The sequence below is a fragment of the Pezoporus wallicus genome, unplaced genomic scaffold (genome assembly GCF_028554395.1).
Source record: "Pezoporus wallicus isolate ANWC-B61680 ecotype Strahan unplaced genomic scaffold, APGP_CSIRO_Pwel_v1 scaffold_6362, whole genome shotgun sequence".
Lineage (NCBI taxonomy): Eukaryota > Metazoa > Chordata > Aves > Psittaciformes > Psittacidae > Pezoporus > Pezoporus wallicus.
Genome location: NW_026637663.1, coordinates 3,403,717 through 3,423,291, shown reverse-complemented (window position 1 = coordinate 3,423,291; position 19,575 = coordinate 3,403,717). Strand labels below are relative to the sequence as shown.

At 39.1% G+C, this 19,575-nt stretch overlaps 1 protein-coding gene across 2 annotated transcripts in view; it reads left to right on the top strand.

The window, feature by feature from the left end:
* The window catches only part of PRKN (parkin RBR E3 ubiquitin protein ligase), a 728,786-nt gene that overhangs the window by 357,216 nt on the left and 351,995 nt on the right, over window positions 1-19,575 (top strand). For both annotated transcript variants that reach the window (XM_057406909.1, XM_057406908.1), the window contains exon 6: window positions 8,861-8,976. In XM_057406909.1, coding sequence (XP_057262892.1) covers window positions 8,861-8,976 — 116 coding nt within the window. The remainder of the gene's footprint in view (window positions 1-8,860; window positions 8,977-19,575) is intronic.

Genomic DNA, 19,575 nt, shown 5'->3' with positions numbered 1-19,575 from the left:
GTAACATTCTAGGCAAAGAGTAATTTTCTAATGAGACATGATGCCCTACAGCTTTCATATTTCTTTGTCTATACGGTGGGAAAATGGGTGATAGAAGAGCTAGATCATGCTGAGGAGTCCTGTTCATTCTGTGTCATGAAAATATTGTTATTTGAAGGAATGACAGCAGAACTAGTGACAGGATTGTTTGAGCCACTGCTTGCAGAGAAGTGAAGCAAGTATGGTGTGTGGCTGCCTTTAGACAAGGAAAACAAATGAGAAATGCTGCTGTAAAGTCACTTTCACACGGAGTACTTTCCTTGGTGGTTGAGGTAGCACTGTGTGGGCAGCAGCTGCAAAGAGATTCCCAAGGCAGTTGTGCGCTTTGTCTTTTCTAGTAGACAATGAAAGAATAACATGATAGGCACTGCGTTTTTCATTAGTTTTCTTACTCACAAAAGTCCTACAAAACTATAGTTGCATGTTACCTCAGAGGCCAGACGTTGTAGCTTTTTACAGTTAATAACCCATCAGGGCAGTTATTTGAACTTACTTATACCCATCTCTTTTTTTTTTTTTAATATTTGAATATAAATTATTAACCGAAATGTAATACTTGTGTTTTTTTTTTGTAGTGGAGACAATAGATACATAAGCTGTATGCATCATTGTACAAAAGCAGCCATGTTAGTATAAATCACTGAAAATCACATATAAGAATTTATGGCTCCTTCAGAAACTGATAGTAAATGCTTTTTAACCATTATTATAATCTTGGTTATGTCAAATTAGTCTGCTTATTAAAACTGAATTGTACGTACAGCTGTCCTATTACTAGTTTTTGAATAATATTTCTGTTGCTCTTCCAGTAAATTCTGGAAAAAACAAAACATTGAAATGTTGTCCTTTGCAGAAGGAATAAAGATGCAAATTTTTTTTTTCCTTGCTTGTGTGTTGGTTGTTTGTGTTTTTTTGGTTTTTGGGGGGTTTGATCTTTTTCTATTTTTTTTTTTATTGGTTAGGTGGTTTTTTTGGGGGTGTTGTTTGTTTTGTGGGGTTTTTTTTTGTTTGTTTTGGGTGGTTATTTGTTGGGTTTATGGCTGTTGTTTCTTAAGAATATGAATAAGTGTGAGGTCTGGACAGGGGGAGAGTAGAGGTTGTATCTATTTTGTAGCCCTTGAAAATGTATTAAAATCATTTACCATGAGTGTTTAAATATTTTTATGTGCTTAAAACTTTAAGTGACTCAGTCAGGATGAAAAAATTGGGTTTTGTAAAGAATTTTGAACAGCATGTACCTTTTTCATCCCATAATCCCACTAAACTCAAAATGCTTTCTATATCATAAGCTATCTGTTCAAATATTTTCTATGCAACAAATTGTTTTTTATATCCTCAACTAAATGGTGAATATGTTTTGATTCTGAGAGAAAGAAGTAAAACTGTATAGTTCTAAAGTTTTTCTTCCATGAACTTTAAACAGCCTTGACTAAGAATAAAAAGGAGATACTGTAAAGATATGTTGATATTTCTTTCTCTGAAATACTGTGTGTGTTTTAGTCACTTGGAGACATTTAGATTGCAATTGTTACTGTTGAACAGAAAAGAAAGTTTGGAAAAATGCAGGAGAGGAACATTTCTGCCCCCAAACTGGTTCTTGTCTTGGAAATGTAATAATTTAAAATGTTAACTCCCTCCCTCCCCTGTTATTCACACAGGTCAGAGTTAATGTATCTGTTTTTCTCCTTGCATCCCATAAAGGCACTTATTTCAAAGTTCACACTTCTGATCACGTCCATAAGCTGCCTATCTGCCCTTCTGCTGCATGTCCTACAGCAGAGATTCTGTGATTTTAAAGTGTAAGGGTGGGGAAACTTGGGTAGAAATGTATATAAAATATACTGGTGTTGGTGACATCATTTGATTTTCATTCTTGCTGATTATTCTAATGCAATTCTGAGTATGTAGGTCTGAGATCAGGTGCTGAGTTTTCCACAGGATCTTCTCTTTCAAATAGAAAAACTACTTCAAGAATCCTTTTTTTTTTTTTTTCTTTTCTATATGGAAAAAAAAATATTGACTGCATGTAGTGATTTTGCTTTTGAAAGATTCCTGTTACCATTGGGAACAGTTGAAGTGACCAACATCTTAAAGGCTTGCATGCTTAGGGAAGTCAGCTGCGCTTTGGAAGTGTGTTTACGTATTGGTATCATGATCAAGCATGGAGTTTATGAATTGCAGGAAATCCAGAGAGATTTGATTTTGATGGGGACCTAAAGTAGAAAAGAAATATTCTTGAATGGAGATCATGTTAATAGAAAGGAGTGACAATGACAGGAGCAGAGCCTAAGGTTAGTTTTGCAACTACAAATGTTACAATAACAGCTCCGAATGAGCTTTAAATGTAAAAAGAAACAGAAGACTGCTCTCTGACGTTTAGGTAGCAGTAGGGATGCTTTTGTTGTATTTATGTGGTTTTGGGACTCCAAACCCAATTATATTTTAATTATGGTTAAAAATTTCTTCCTTTGATCTTAACAGCTGTTTAGGTTTTGGAGTACTAGGTTAGTAGAAACAAACCATGCAGGGAAGCATTCACTAAGTAATTAGTCCTAGGTGATGCTCTCAATGTTCAAATACCTGATCTGAGGTTCTTGGTAGTGCCTGCTGAGCTGCATAAGGGAACTGGGAATTTGGTAGTGCATGCCACTGTTTTAAGGAAGATGTTTTCCAGTAGCTAGAGCTAGACAAAATATCCTTGGCTCACAGAAGTGGAGCAGTCTTATGACTAAAACACATTCCTGAGTGTATCATAAAATTATTTAAGACTTGATTGCTGTAATGTCAAAGAATTAATTTTTTGGCTGTACAGCCTTCCTCATATTAGTTAGCCAGTTTAATTCAAACAGCTTTTATAACACTTTTTTCTTATTTCACTTTAAAAGCAGTGCCTGTTATGGGTGTGAGATAATTCCTACTGTGGAGATAGTCCTATTCCTGAAAAGCCACAGTCTGCAATTCTCCTGGGAACTTTAAGGTGTCTCTGCTCAGAGTTAAACCTAATCTTTTCCAGAACATTCCTGAAGAAATACTTGATTTCAAAAGTGTTCTGAAGTGGATTTCTTTCAGCCTGTCCTCTGACTCACTGAATATTAGATTTTTTCAGCTGGATAGTAAAATGAAGCATCACCTGAGCAGTGTGCCACAATGGTGTTGATGTTTTCTCTCATTCAGGGGAATAATTATGGTGATACAGATGAAAGGAGATTTAAGAGTGCTGATAATTTGAAAAATGAAAACTACACCTTTAATGGCTATAGGATATTTATAAATGGCTTTGCCTATCAATCCTAAATAAATAAGAGTGTCTCATTTGGAGAAAAAATGCTGTAGGGTCCCCATCTTGTTAAGAAATGGTAATGAGAAATTCCAAGCCTGAGTTACATAGGGTCTTTTACATGAGTGAATGAGAAGCTGGGGTAGGAACCTGTAGCTTCATGTGTATATGTTGTGCATCAGCAGAGTTGCAGGCTGTCTCGGTACTTGTTAGCAAAGAGCATTGTTTTTTCTGACAGTGCAGTAAACTGGACTGGGAAACATGTATCAAAAGGGTAAAGTTTCTTCTGGGCCTTACTCTGTTTCAGACCAAGACTCTTCAATTTATGTATGACTGGTCTTTTTCTAATGTTGGTTCCTTATCTATATAGAAGTTCACTTGTCAGCAGGTAGGGGTATGCAAATTTATGTTTATTTGAAAGGACAGACTGTAGAGAGAGATATTTTTGGGAAAATATCAGAGAAGGTTTAGGTTGGGTTTGTGGTGGTTTTTTTTTTGGGGGGGGAGGGGATTCTTTTTGCGAGGGGTTTCTTTTTTTCTGTTGTGTTTTTTTTTATATATGTATTTTTGAGCATTTTCTTCTTGAGTTTCATAAAAAGTAGCTAAGACTAGCCATATATTTTTGAACCTGTTCTTTCCCCTTGCACATTTTATGATGCTATATGACACAAAAGTGATAACAGGAGTGAAGAATATGACAAAGTATGGAAGACCAATGCCTGCTCCCTTCTCTGAACAGCAATCTGTCAGGTACACTGCCAAAAGGAAGACATTTGTAGTGTTTAATAGAATGTTCACAATTTCATGGGACCTATGCCTTTAGGCAAGAAAGTGATCTAAAGGTATTTACTGCAGTAGAAGGTGACCATAAAACTGTTTGCTTTCCGAACTAAGAAAAGCAATAAATTTTGTCTTGGCTTTTGCAGTAATTTCTTGATATCCTTACTCATTGTGGCACAGAAATACTGAACTCAATCTCCCCACACATGCATTTATCAGAAATTTTTGTACCAAATGAGAGAACACAAGTGCAGAAAGGAGGAATAATGTGGTTTGTTCTGTTTTTAAATATTACAGAGGTTGTCAGATAGTGACATAAACTGCATGAGTTTTTGCCCGTCTGTTGTGGTTTAAACCCAGTCAGGCAATTTGTTCACTCGCTTCCCCCCACTTCTTGCCCTCCCCCTGCTCCCAGAGGGACGGAAAGGAGAGTCAAAAAGAATGCAACTCCCATGGGTTGAGATAAGAGCAGTTTAGTAACTAAGGTATAACACAAATCACTGCTGCTACCACCAATAATAATAACAATAAAGGAAATAACAGGGGAAGAGAATACAACACCTCACCACCAGCCGACCGAACTCCCCCCCCAAGCCCGACCAAGCACCGACCGATACCTCCTCCAACCCTGCAGTCTACCAGCCCTTCCAGCTAACTCCCAGTTACATCCTGGGCATGACGTGCTGTGGTATGGAATACCTCTTTGGTCAGTTTGGGTCAGGTGTCCTGTCTCTGCTTCCTCCCGGCTTCCCCTCCTCCCTGGCAGAGCATGAGGCTCACACACAAAGTCCTTGGCCAAACCAAAACATCATTATCAGCTCTGTTCCTGAGCCGAAAGTCAAAACACTGCACCAGCTACCAAGAAGGAGAAAAATGACGGCTACTGCTGAACCCAGGACACCGTCCCTTTTATGTTTGGTATAATGACCCTGTAAAGGCCTTTTACTATAAAGTTAAAATTCTGGTATTGTCTCAAATAGCATAATAGAAGACAAGTATAGAGAGAAATGTTAATGTCAAGCTTAAGTGACAACTGCTTGTATGACTGACTGCGGTAAAATTAGAAGGTTAGCCTTAAATTGGCTGCCTCCAGGGTCTCTCTGCCTGTTTGGAGATTAACCTTGGAACATAAATGACTTGGATTAAATGATCCAGCACATTTTCCTCCTTAGGCTATCATACATTGGGTGAAAGACTAAATAAAAGAATAGGTGTACTTACATGCCTGTTGACATGCAAGGCTGAAGAGTGAAAAGTGACAAAACTCTTCTCCCCCTTACATATTTTTCAGCAAATCTATTGCTGAAAGAAGTTGGATAACCCAACTTGTGCTGATGGGTTATATTTCTTTAAAACTTCATATGTATATGCCTTGCCATAAAAAAAGTTGTGTTTGCATTACAAGAAGTATGTTAAGTCTCTGGGAAACGTGGTAGATGTATCAAAAATACTTGTGGATTTTTCCTGTAAAACCAGGCCACATAAATCTTTATTTGCAACTGGAAACTTAATTGAGTTCAGGACTTTCTTAGAAGCCTTTGAACATTCAGAATGTTTATTACTATGATTTAAATAAATAAAAAAGTGGAAAAGCAGCCCATGTTATTTCAGAACTGTCAGGCGCTCAGCATAAGGAGTTTTTCAGATTCCAGTCTCTCTCTGTATTTCTGAATTCCCATCACAGCACTGATGTCTCGGGCCTGCAGATGAAGACTGTTGTGTTGCTATTACAGAACTGCACATTTTGTGGGATGATCACCCTTGCAAACAGAAAGGGTATCATTTTATGTCAGTTAGTTTTACTGTACTGCTAGTTTCAACACATTTGTTAAAAATGACCTTTTTTTATTCTTTAATCTCAAAGATTTCTTCTGAGCAAATACCTGCCATAGTGTTCAGGGATTTTCTTTTCCCTATAATTTTAACAAACTCTCTGTTCTGTTTGCATTCAATATTAAAATTTGCTATTTCTTTAATTGCAGCTTATTCAAGCAGGGAGTTCAGTGAATAGTTTTGGAGAAGACAATGTTTTTCTGTTGTTATAGTATTTTCAAATTAATATAAATAATAAAAATAGTATTTTCAAATTCTATAATGTCCCCCATTCAACAACACCAAAGCACATTGTAAATATAATTAATAGGGGAATTTTCTTAAAGCAGTTTCCAGCCTGATAAACAGAAGTATAGAGAAGTAATTTTCCTAACACTACAGAAAAAATATTTTGGGATTGTAGCACAAGAATCTTGAATTTCCTTCCTTTTTTCCTCCTTCCCTTCTGAGTTTTGGGCAATATCCCATATATCTTTGAGTATGGAATAAGAAATGTATTGCTTTATTTCCCTTTCATCTTCATTAAACAGGCTTCATGATGAGAAACTTACAGCCACTGTTAGGTATTATCAAAACCAATTAGAATCAATAAACAGGCGCTTTATAGCGAAAAGTCTAAAGCTGTTTGTAGTGTTTTATAACTCAGTTCCTCTATTATTCTCTTTGCTTTTGACCCAAAGGAAGTTTTATTATAGTGGATAACTAATTTTAAAGAAATATGTTTTTCTTTTGTATGCTTCCTTGCTCGTAGTTTCTCTGTTCTGAAATAGTGAGTTGTCAATATCCTTAGTTGTATGCAGAAGTAATACTGAAGCAAGGAGAAATTTCCAAGACTTCTCCATTGAAATAAATGCTTCTTCTCATTTAGTTAAAACAAAAGTAAAATCACACTAAAAGGCAAAGAAAACCCAAGCTTCAAAACCCATTATTAAATAATATAAGGATTACTGGATATATTTTTAAAGGTTGAAAATAAAGTTACAGATTTTTGTAAAGTTTTCAGGTACTCTGGGTGAAGGTGTAGTTCCACTGACTCATTCTTGACTGCTGAAATGCTTCAAGTTGAGCTAATGTTTAAAGTGTCTGTAACTGGGTCTTGAACAAAAGAAAAAACCACAGAAAGTCTAAAGTCTTGCATAAGGGTATGTTCAAGAGTGTTTTCTTGTTTGGGGCTAGTTCCTGATGTTAGGAAACCGGACAGAAAGACACTTTAGTTATTTGCCTTTAAACTATACTCTGACCCCTTAGTTCTCTTAAACTGCTACCACACATGCCTCAGACAGTTAGTCCTTAACTTATAGTGGAGTTTGAATATTTTGTGTCACATGTATATTTTGGTGCTGAGAAGCAGGGTTGACTTAACCTAAGAGGAAAGTTGTATTTATACACTTCTTATATCCCAGTTACCAGTTTTCACCATAGAGGTATTACTGCATAGTAATGTATGTGTCTTATGTGAAAATGCAGAATATCTCTAAATGGTCATCACTGAGAAGAAACGGTGGTTGACAGCTGTTTTGCAGATGAAGGACTTCCTACTGTGAAGCTCAAGGCGATGGACTCATTTTAATACCGTATTGTCATGAAATCTCAGTGCAAGTCTGTATAGAAGGGAAAGTAATTTTTGTATTAAAACTGATTTCTTTCAGCCACACTCACTCTCTTGCTTTCATATACTACCAAGCACCAAAATATGTGTCCAGGTAGTCTAGCTAGGAACTCAGAGTGGTGCTGGGAAACACTGCCAAGCAAATGGTTTTGTACAGCTTTGGGTTGTTAATGCTGAGCTTTGAATGTGACTTTTGCACCCTAAAGAAGTTGACAGTAATGGTAATTTTTTCCCTTCTTCCTGTCCCACCTCTGTGAGTCACTTGGAAATGCTGCTGATTTTATTCACTGTCACTATGTCTTTCTCTTTTGCTGTACTTTATTATTTCCCTTTGTCCTTCCTCTTCCTTCCCTCCCCCGTTTTGGTTGTCCTGAGAATCATCTGCAATCTTAATATCTTGATGCCATCAACACCTGTCAGAAATTTATGCCACTTTCTTGTCATTTCTTCTGATGCTTTTATACCCGTACCTTCCAATTCACGCTTCATTTATTCTGCACTTAAAGTTTTTATTTCAAACCTCCACAATTTGATACTAGAAAAAGAAGTCTTATAGGAACAAGGACTGCAGAGTTTAATCTGTGGCTCCTATTGCAAAGCGCATGTCTTCAGACTGCCATTATTTACATATGCATAAAGTGATTTGGACATTTAAAACAATCTCTTATAACAAAAGCTTATCAAAGCACAGCATGTTTGGTATGGCTTTCCCTGGGGTGCAGTGGAAAAGAGAACAAAACATGCAGTTGTATAGAAAGCATTATGCTAATGGAAACAGTCTTAAGAGGCTATATAAAGAACTATGGACTCAAGCAACTTAATTCAAACACAATATAATATGTAATTGCAATGTAATGTGAGTTCCCTTGAATATAATGGTAAAAATTGTTTAGATTTCCAACATCACAAAAGCAAAGCCGGACATTACTAACTTACAGCTAAAATTCTGTGATTTAGAGTTCAAAAGTGGTAACATCTGTAACAAGGAAAGTGTGGCAATGTTTACATTTAGTGACAATGCTTAGTATTCTGGTCTTGACTAAATTTGCTTTCTATAAATCCAGAAAATCATAGAATGTGCCACACTGATACCAAATTAGTACACAAGTAGATCTTTGCTAAGGAAATCACTGAACAATATACTCGCCTAGACTGGTACTTTTGCAAAGAATTTCTTTTAAGCCTTTCCTAATGATTGTCCTCCTTTTTCCGTTGGCAGTGGTGATTTGTCTGTTGTCTCATATGTCAGTTAGCTTAAGATAAAGAAAGGACATGAGCAGCAGGTATGTGATCTTCTCTTTATCTCTCCTTCAATATTTCAGGAGTTTTACTTTAAATGTGGAGCACACCCAACCAGTGACAGTGAAACATCTGTGTCTTTGAACCTCGTTACAACAAACAGTCGCTGTATCACATGTATAACATGCACAGATATTAGGTAAGTACAACAAAAATTGTCAGAGATGCACAGTCTTAGTGCTTCAGACTACTCATCAATTTCAAGGAGCTTTTTTCCTCTGCTGTTTTTCCTTCTAAGCATTTGTTTTCCCTAGTATCATGGTGGAATATGAGCCACGTTTTGAGGTGTGCCTTTTTTATTTTGCTGGCATGATTGCAATTTATATTTCTGTACCTTAATTGAGTAGCATATGGAGATATAACTGCTTAAATTCCTACAACCTCAGGTGCTCAAGATAGTAGTGTGTGTAGACCTTTGATACTAATCTGTATTCAAGAGCCAATGAAAGAAAGCCTGAATCTAGAGGGGGACAAACTCTTCCTGCAGAAAGGAACTTTTGGGTGTTTGCTTTATAAATCAAAGTGAATCTGTTCTCATCTTCTTGTTTGCTGCAGTTTTAAATACTGTAATCCATCTTATCGTATGGTCTGTGGGCACATACATTCAAGAACACTGTTACTTGCAAATGCGTGGATTAAAAACTAATTGCCCAAGAAAGACAGCTACCATTGCTATGAAGAATTACCTGAAACACATTTATCTCCTGATTAGATGTTTTGGGGTGGAATTCAAAACTAATAACACCATGTTATATACTCTACTGCTATTGATTAGTCTGGATTTTGCATTAGAAGGAATTTAGGAAAATCTTACAGGATAGGGGGAAGCATGGTTGAAACTGGTAGCAGATATCTTTTGGGGGAAGAAAAGCTGGGTTCCTGGAAGTAAACTCCCTGTTAAAAATAATAGGTTGTTGTTCTGATTCTATCACAGAGCTGGCATAATTATATTGTGTTGTGCTTGCATGCTACTGCGTTGATAACAGCTGGTTGGTTGCTGACATTATTTGGCTCAAGAAAATGACTCTTAGAGATTAAAAGATAATTAGGCAGTGCAGAGAAGAGTACGTTGTCCATCGTTTCCCATATACACAGCATTTACAGCACTGACATACAGAGACTACCTTGCAAGCAGGACATGCTGAATTAGTTTAGATAGCTTGTCCCCAGTAAAGTATGCAGCATTATTAACCTCTCTGTAATTAAGGATAATATGAAGTTTCCATTCTGAGCCCAGCTTTCACCTTTTCCCAAGAGTAAGAGGGAAGAATATCAGCCATAAATATACTTAGTTAGGCTTCAGATCTTGTTGTAATTATTTCTATAAAATTTGAAATGGTTATGTTGGTATTTTCCTGAATTGATATATTCAGTACAGGCCTATTCACTCATATTCATGAAGTTGTAATTTTTCCTCCATTTTGTGGCAAAATCCTAAAGGGAAGAAAGAGATAAGACTCTTTTCTGGATTTGCTTAGCTGAACAGCTCCTGGAGCTAACTATTGGTTTTCAAAAATGTGTTAGTGAAGTTTAGTGATATTCTTGTTGACATGTCACAAAAGCATATCAATTCTCATTATTTTAAGGCATCAAGTAACTTTGGGAGACCTAAGTTCCAGTAGATTTCTAGCTCAGCACACAATCTGGGAGATTGAGTTGTTCATAAATAGGTTTGTCTTCCATTATGGAGCATAGAGAAACTTTTTATATAATGAAAGTTTGGTTTAGTTTTCTGGATGGCTGACAGATTTCATTTGATCATAGAAGGATCTCAGAATCCTGTGACATAAGAGGAATAGATGGCAGGTATCATACAACTGCTCTGTAGGCTGTCTTTATCCCTTTCAGTCTCCATAAAGTCAGGAGAATATTCTGACTCAGTATGTCTTGTTGGCTGTGGAATTAATTGTTTGGCAGGCAGCAGTGAAATCAGTGATTCCAAGAGTGCAGGAGAGTAATCTAGCAGCCTTCTTGAGGTTTTAAAGGTTGTAAATGGACTTCTGTTTATGTATTCAGAATTTGACTTCTTATACTTCCTAGAGCTATAGGTGTAGGTTTCTCTTGTTCCTCAGGTGATGCAGTGAAATGAAGATGAGGGTGATATCTCTTCTGCCTTATGGAATAGTTCATAAGATTTTGTGGGTGACCTCCATTCTTCTGGACACCTCCTAATCTCTTACTCATAAGCAGGTCTTTTGTACTACAGAACTGCACAAAATGAAGTAAGTAGGCAATATTATTTCAATTACTTCTCTCTTTCTTGGTTAACTAACATTAAACTCTTGTACCTTGATGCTGTCTTAGTGCAGGTAGCACCGTTCCTTGCATTAAAATGCATACCAAAGAAAATTGTAAAGTAGTTGTTGGTCAAAATTAAAGTTGCAAGCAATGCTTGAACTCAGAATTGATTCTTATAAAGTGTCTTCTAGAAAGAGATTATTTTGGCACTGTCTTCTGTGGTATATTTACAGAACTGGGTTCTAGGTACAGGTTAAAGGCCAAATTGGTACCTCAGCATTTTGCAGCAAGGATGCAGACTAAACTACTTAAAAGTGGCTAGTTCTCCTGTGCCTCCGAACAAATCATTGGGCAAAAGGAATGGTTTGCCTTACTGCAGTGCAGAGCCCTGGTATGCATATGTCCTGCTAAATGAAAGAGGTACAGTGGCTGATCCTGATTCCAAGCCAAATGGCAATGACTGACAGATATCCTACACAGTGCTGTGATAGGTGGCCTTGGCTATTCATCACAGCCAGCTTAGGATAATATTAAAGCTGAAAACATAAAGGCTCATTGCAGAAACTAGGTCTGCAATGAGAGTACACTTCTTAGCCTAGTGGTAAGATGGCATGCAAAAGGATTATTCATGTAATAATATTCCATGTGCAGGGCTCGGGAAGCATCAAAACACGTCAACAAAAACTGTGAGTACAATGAAGGGGTAAAATTGCTGAACTGAAAACTGAGCTTTGTGGGATAAAGAATATCTATGTCCAGGACCTGTGTCCACTGGCTTCTCAAGTACTTTAAGTATTTCTAGACAGCAGGAAAAGTCATCTGTTCCTGACAACTTACTGTGTCATGGAGGGCTATGTCCTTTTCAGGAAAGACAGGCCAGCCAGGCGGGGTGGTGGGGTTGCTCTTTATATGCAGGAGGAACTACAATGCACCGAGTTCTGTCCAGGGACAGATGATGAGCGAGTTGAGAGTCTGTGGGTGAGAATTAAGGGGCAGGCTGGCAGGGGGGATACTGTTGTAGGTGTCTGTTACAGACCACCGGATCAGGGTGAGGAAGTTGACGAGGCCTTCTACAGGCAGCTGAGAGCGGCCTCACAGTCACAGGCCGTGGTCGTCGTGGGGGATTTTAACTTCCCTGATGTTTGCTGGAAGGACCACTTGGCAACCCAGCCACAGTCCAGGAGGTTCCTCCAGTGTATGGATGATAACTTCCTCCTGCAAATGGTGGATGAGCCGACCAGGAGAGGAGCGCTGCTGGATCTCATCCTCACTAACAAGGAGGATCTGGTTGAAGCAGTAAGGGTTGAGGGCTGCCTTGGTTGCAGCGACCACGAGATGGTGGAGTTCAGGATCTTGTGTGGCAGGACTAGTAGAATACTAAGTAGAATTGCAACCCTGGACTTTAGCAGGGCAAACTTTGGCCTTTTCAAGCAATTGCTAGGGGAAATCCCATGGGCAAGGCTGCTTGAAGGTAAAGGGGCCCAAGATAGTTGGTTGACATTCAAGGACTGCTTTTTCCGTGCTCAAGATCGGAGCATCCCGACACGTAGGAAGTCAAGGAAGAGGGCCAAGAGACCTGCGTGGCTAAATAGGGAATTGCTGGGTATGCTCAAGTGGAAGAGGAGAGTTTACAGGTCATGGAAGGAGGGGCTGGCCACTTGGGAGGAATATAAGGCTGCTGCTAGAGGATGTAGGAAGGCAGCTAGGAGGACTAAGGCCTCCTTAAAATTAAACCTGGCAAGAAGGGTCAAGGACAGCAAAAAGAGCTTTTTCAAATACATGGCAGACAAAACTAACACCAGAGGCAATGTAGGCCCACTGATGAACGGGATGGGTGCCCTGGTGACAGAAGATACAGAGATGGCAGAGTTACTGAATGCCTTCTTTGTCTCTGTCTACTCTGCTGCGGGCAGTCCTGAAGAGCCCTGTACCCCTGAGACCTTAGATGAAGTCAGGTCGACGGAGCGGTTTGCCTTAGTCAATGAGGAATGGGTTAGAGACCAGTTGAGCAATCTGGACATCCATAAATCCATGGGTCCAGATGGGATGCACCCGCGGGTGCTGAGGGAACTGGCGGAAGTCATTGTTAGACGACTCTCCATCATCTTTACCAAGTCTCGGGAAACGGGAGAGGTGCCTGAGGACTGGAGGAAAGCAAATGTCACTCCAGTCTTCAAAAAGGGCAAGAAGGAGGACCCGGGTAACTATAGACCGGTCAGCCTCACCTCCATCCCTGGGAAAGTGATGGAACACCTTATCCTTGGTACCATCTTAAGGCATATCAAGGATAAGAAGGTTATGAGGGGCAGTCAACATGGCTTCACCAGGGGGAAATCATGTTTGACCAATCTCTTAGCCTTTTATGAGGAAATAACACGGTGGATGGATGATGGCAGAGCGGTGGATGTGGTCTACCTTGACTTCAGCAAAGCATTTGACACAGTCTCCCACAGCATCCTCATGGCTAAATTGAGGAAGTGTGGACTGGATGATCAGGTAGTGAGGTGGACTGCGAACTGGCTGAAGGAGAGAAGCCAGAGAGTTGTAGTCTATGGGGCTGAGTCTAGTTGGAGGCCTGTAACTAGTGGAGTGCCTCAAGGGTCAGTACTGGGACCAGTATTATTTAATATATTCATCAATGATTTAGATGAGGGAATTGAGTGTACTATCAGCAAGTTTGCTGATGACACTAAGCTGGGAGGAGTGGCTGATACGCCAGAAGGCTGTGCTGCCATCCAGCGAGACCTGGACAGGCTGGAGAGTTGGGCAGGGAGTAACTTGATGAAATATAACAAGGGAAAGTGTAGAGTCCTGCATCTGGGCAGGAACAACCCCAGGTTCCAGTATAGGTTGGGGAACGACCTGTTAGAGAGCAGTGTAGGGGAGAGGGACCTGGGGGTCCTAGTGGACGACAGGATGACCATGAGCCAACACTGTGCCCTTGTGGCTAAGAAGGCCAATGGCATCCTGGTGTGTATTAGAAGGGGGTGGTTAGTAGGTCGAGAGAGGTCCTCCTTCCCCTCTACTCTGCCCTGGTGAGACCGCATCTGGAGTATTGTGTCCAGTTCTGGGCCCCTCAGTTCAAGAAGGACAGGGAGCTGCTGGAGAGAGTCCAGCGCAGGGCAATGACGATGATTAGGGGAGTGGAGCATGTCCCTTATGAGGAAAGACTGAGGGAGCTGGGTCTCTATAGTTTGGAGAAGAGGAGACTGAGGGGTGACCTTATAAGTGTCTATAAATATATAAAGGGGGAGTGTCACGAGGACGGAGCCAGGCTCTACTCAGTGGCAAACAATGATAGGACAAGGGGTAATGGGTACAAACTGGAACACAAGAGGTTCCACTTAAACTTGAGAAGAAACTTCTTCTCAGTGAGGGTGACGGAACACTGGAACAGGCTGCCCAGGGAGGTTGTGGAGTCTCCTTCCCTGGAGACATTCAAAACCCGCCTGGACACATTCCTGTGTAACATTATCTAGGTGTTCCTGCTCTGGCAGGGGGATTGGACTAGATGATCTTTCGAGGTCCCTTCCAATCTCTAACATACTGTGATACTGTGTGTTTTTCTTAAGCTCTCCTCTCTATTAAAAAAAGAATAAAATTCTAAAAACACTTTCTTTAGGCCATGTTACAGGAAGTAAAATAGAAGAAAATTTTCCGTCTTACCATGTCAAAATATTGATACACATTTCCATCTTCCTAGAATTGGAAATGAGAGTTTCATTTGGCTAGTGGTGAGAAGTGCGTATGTTCAAGGGTAACTAAATTTTTGAGAGTGTATCCAGGCATTAAATGTTGATTATCTTTCAGAGGCTTCATATTTTTTTAAAGCCACAAGCCTATTATACAGTTTTGTGTAATATTAAACATTTGTAGGTGATAGCAAGAACAGAGGTACTGAGACGACCATATTATCTTTTGGTTTTGTTTTATATGCAAATCTTGTGAGTTTCTAAACTTCACCTTTATGTTTAGATGAGTTAAATTATTTTCCAGTTAAAGCTGTGAAAGAAATTAGTTTAGTTTCAATCTCTGTTTTTTTGGGTTTTCTTTCTGTTGCAAGGATGGTCAAAGATGAGAAAATTTTGCAAAGAGCTAGAGATCAAACAATGAAATAATTTATCAGTGCTGCACAAAGGTCATTGTAGATTCTTGGGCTATTTATGAAACCTGCTGTATTTTGAATTTCCAGTTCTTTGGCTTAGTGGTTTTTGGAATATTTATATATAACTTGCATAAGTTGCACAAATACCATAACCTTTTTACTTTAGTTAAAAATTTAAGTGACTATGTGTAGTTGTGCTGGTGATTACTTTCTAATACTTCTATGCAGTTGAAAAGTAGCATCCAGGACACTCTGGAGTTCGTAGCATTTTCTGAAACCTACTGTTGTCATTCTCTAGCATTCAGGTGCAAAAGGGGAAGAACTGTATTGGGTATATTAACTATTATTATGTATTACCTTCACTACAGTAAAATGAAAAAAAGAAACCTCACAATGTCTTCAAAATACGTTTTGTTTTGCCAACAAAATTTGTATCAGAAAAGATGACAACCAGGTACTGTTTATGTATTTCTTAAATATTGTTTGCAGCAAGATATACAATTTCTCTAGTTGTTTCTGTCCATTTATCATGGACAGTTAGTCCACCACAAGCAGAGCAATTAAGCTCCAAGATTCTTGGCATGGCTTTTGTATGGTTTTAGCAAGGTTTGCAGAGCTCATAAAATCGAATTAAAGCAGTAGTGTACTCCGTGGTATATAGAAAAAATACAAAGTGGAGGCAATGTTTACATCTATTGCCAATTTTTATTCTCAAATTTACATTAGGCATGCTTTCTGTTTGCATAGTAGTTTATATTTGCTATGAATATTTTCATGCAGCTCAGACCAACTTCAGAGCCAAATACCCTTACAGGGTTATGCCAAATCCATAGGCAGTATTCCATGTAGTGTAATGCCTTCCAATGTATTCTGCTTATCTACAGCAGAGTTAGTGTGACTTGGCAGCCTTTACGCTTTTTTTTTTTTCTGTAGCATTCAAGGTGATGGGTTGCTCTTTTATGCCTTTGAAGAAGCGCTTAATAGGTTGAGCAAATGGCTGAAAGTTGAAACAAACACTAAAACTGTGCAATCCTCAAGGGGAGATCTGCTTTTGTCAACTGTTTCCAGTAGAAATAACATCAAAAGGGGTTAGGAGTACCCCAGGGTACTGATAAATCAGTCTCAGGAATAATAGCAGTGTTAAGCAGTGTAAAAATAAAACGTGCAGAACAGAAGTGCCTCACGTCATCTTTCATAAACTAGGTAGGCTACAATTCCTACAGGCACCATTATTTTTAGCTTCCAAGAGAATACAGATAAATGTAAAAGATAAATGGAGCTTGCTGTCACTGAACAGGTAGAAATAATTCTCCAGAAGTAGTAGTATTTGCTGGTTTGTTATTAGAATTATTTATCAAATAAATCCTTACTTCATAATCTTGAAAAAAAAATATTTTTTAGCCAGTGGAATTTTGTAATACATTTTTCTACTCTTTGATCTTCCTAACACTAGAGTTGGAACTGAGAGCTTCATTTTGCTAGTGATGAGAATTAGAAGTGCGGATGCTTCATGTTCAAGGGTAACTGCGATGTAAGGTCTTTGTCTTAATTCTTTTCAGCCAAATGAATCCAGACTGTGATCACATTAGATTGCATAGGCAGAAGAATATTGGAGAAGGTCAGTACTTGGAGGGAAAATCTCAAAGTGAATGTGCTGTAGGAAGTCCTGTTAGAAATTCAGTAGGCAGTTCTCTTTCAGTCAATAAAGGATTAATGACTATGCATGTCATTAGGGATAGCTATGCATTAATCTGGTTCTGGTGGGACTACTTTGAGCTTCCCAAGCTTCTCCCTAGGTCTTAATTGGCTTAATTGGTTTGTTTTTTTTTTTTTTTGGGGGGGTGGAGGGGTGGTGGTGTTTGTTTTTTCTTTTTTCTTGTGCCATCCCCCTATCGCTTCTGCTTACTCATGTCCATTACTATAGAGTGTAGAGTCAAGACTGCAACTCATGAGTTTTATTTTTGGGGAGTAGTATTTCCAAAGTGGTAAGGGATAGAATCATTTGCTTTGCAATAAATCTATATGAGAATGATTTTCAGTTTTGGACTTTTCCTGTGAGTTTTTTACCTGACAAAAGAAGACTCCAGCTCATTACACGATTTAGGATTTTTGTAATGTAGTAACTTGTGTTTTGATGTTTATGACTATTGTTGATATAGAAGGTGTGACAAGTTCCTTATTGACCTCTATATGCTGTTCCATATTGCTCATTAATATTGTACACTGATTTGAAGTAAAATGTAAGAACTATAAATATTTTTAAAGTGAAGAAGCTGTCCTATAAATTGATTCAGGTCATTTTTGCTGTTATTTGAAGAACAGTTTTACCAGGAACTTCCTGTTCCCTTCGAGATCAAAATGCAGACAGTGTCCATTAAAAGACTACCCATGTGCTGTTTTTTCAGAAGAGTAAATAGCACCTTATTCTCTACTTCTAATTGCTATTTCTTTTTGCTTCTGCGATATAGCATCCTAAAATTACCCTTTGGGCCGTTATAATCCAGGCAATTTATTAAATCTTTATTTAGCTCATCTTTTTTAAAGAACATTTTCCCTTGCTGTGGCCTGTGTTGATAATGTGGTCTCTGCTCCGAATCTCTGGCTGTTATGTTCTATTGTCTTTATATACCTTGAGTAGTTCGAAGAGGAGAGTGGGAAAAGATTATGTTAAGAATTAAATCTACTTTGTCTAAGTACTATGACCATCAGGGACAATGCATACTGCTTTCTCTCCTAATGTTCCTGAAATTAATGGGATTTCTTAAGAATCACTTGTTTAAAGTAAATTAATCAAATCTCAAACTAAGAACTGTTACTAATGGATTTAGAGCTTTTTTTCTTTTCCCCACTAAGGTAAGTCTATAGAGTACTGATTGTTACAGCTGTAATAACTGGGTTGTCATACAAGCAAGAGCATGCAAAGAAAAGATTTTGTTGGCACTTTTGTTGGTATTTTGAAAGGTGAATAAAATCTAATAATGCCCAAAATAGACCTTCATTCTTTAGTGGTGCATATGGTAGGTTTTAAACTCAAACACTTCTACCATGGGCTTCTGGAACATATGCCTTATGCATGAAATCCAGTGGCCTTAACCTTTACATTGAATTTAACCACTAGTATGGCAGTTACAGAACAACATTGCAATTCTTACTGGTTTACCTCTGAGTCTATTAAGGTCTGCATTGCAACTGCATCTCACTAAGACAACGTACAGCTTCTACATGTTTGTGAAGAAAAGAATAGATTAGTGAAGCTATTGTTCAATACGCTTCAATACAGTACATGTCCTTTGACAGGGGACAAAGGAGGAGGATTTTATACAACCTCACTCATCAACTTTGCTAAATATAAAGCATGATCTTTGCTCTCCACCTAGGAGACCAAAACCTGCCTACTTTTCCCTTCTTTTTGGTGTAGAAATTCTTCTTAGAATCATAGAATGATAGAAAATTTAGGGTTGGAAAAGACCTTAAGCTCATCTAGTGCCCAACTCTCCTGCCATGGGCGGGGACACTTCACACTGAACCATGCCACTGAAGGCTCTGTCCAACCTGGCCTTGATCACTGCCAGGGATGGAGAATTCACAGCTTCCCTGGGCAACAAATTCTAGTGTCTCACCATCCTTACAGTAAAGAACTTCTTTAGATCCAATCTAAACTTCCCCTGTTTAAGTTTTAACCCATTACCCCTTGTCCTATCACTACAGTCCCTAATGAAGAGTCCCTCCCCACCATCCCTATAGGCCCCCTTCAGATACTGGAAGGCTGCTATGAGGTCTCCACGCAGCCTTCTCTTCTCCAGGCTCAACAGCCCCAACTTTCTCAGCCTGTCTTCATACGGGAGGTGCTCCAGTCCCCTGATCATCCTCGTGGCCCTCCTCTGGACTTATTCCAACAGTTCCATGTCCTTTTTATGTTGAGGACACCAGAACTGCACACAATACTCCAGGTGAGGTCTCATGAGAGCAGAGTAGAGGGGCAGGGTCACCTTCTTCGACCTGCTGGTCACGCTCCTTTTGATGCAGCCCAGGATACGGTTGGCTTTCTGGGCTGCAAGTGCACACTGAAGCTGGCTCATGTTCATTTTCTCATCAACCAACACCCCCAAGTCCTTCTTCACAGGGCTGCTCTGAATCTCTTCTCTGCCCAACCTGTAGCTGTGCCTGGGATTGCTCCGACCCAGGTGTAGGACCTTGCACTTGTCATGGTTAAACGTCATGAGGCTGGCATCAGCCCACCTTACAAGCATGTCAAGCTCCCTCTGGGACATTTGCTTCACATTTTAGTGTACAGTTGACAGGAAGGTTAACTGGAAGGGAGAATCTTGACTACCTGCTGATTTGAATATAAATCCGTATGACTTGTAGCATGCTTGCATGCTTTTGAAACAACTA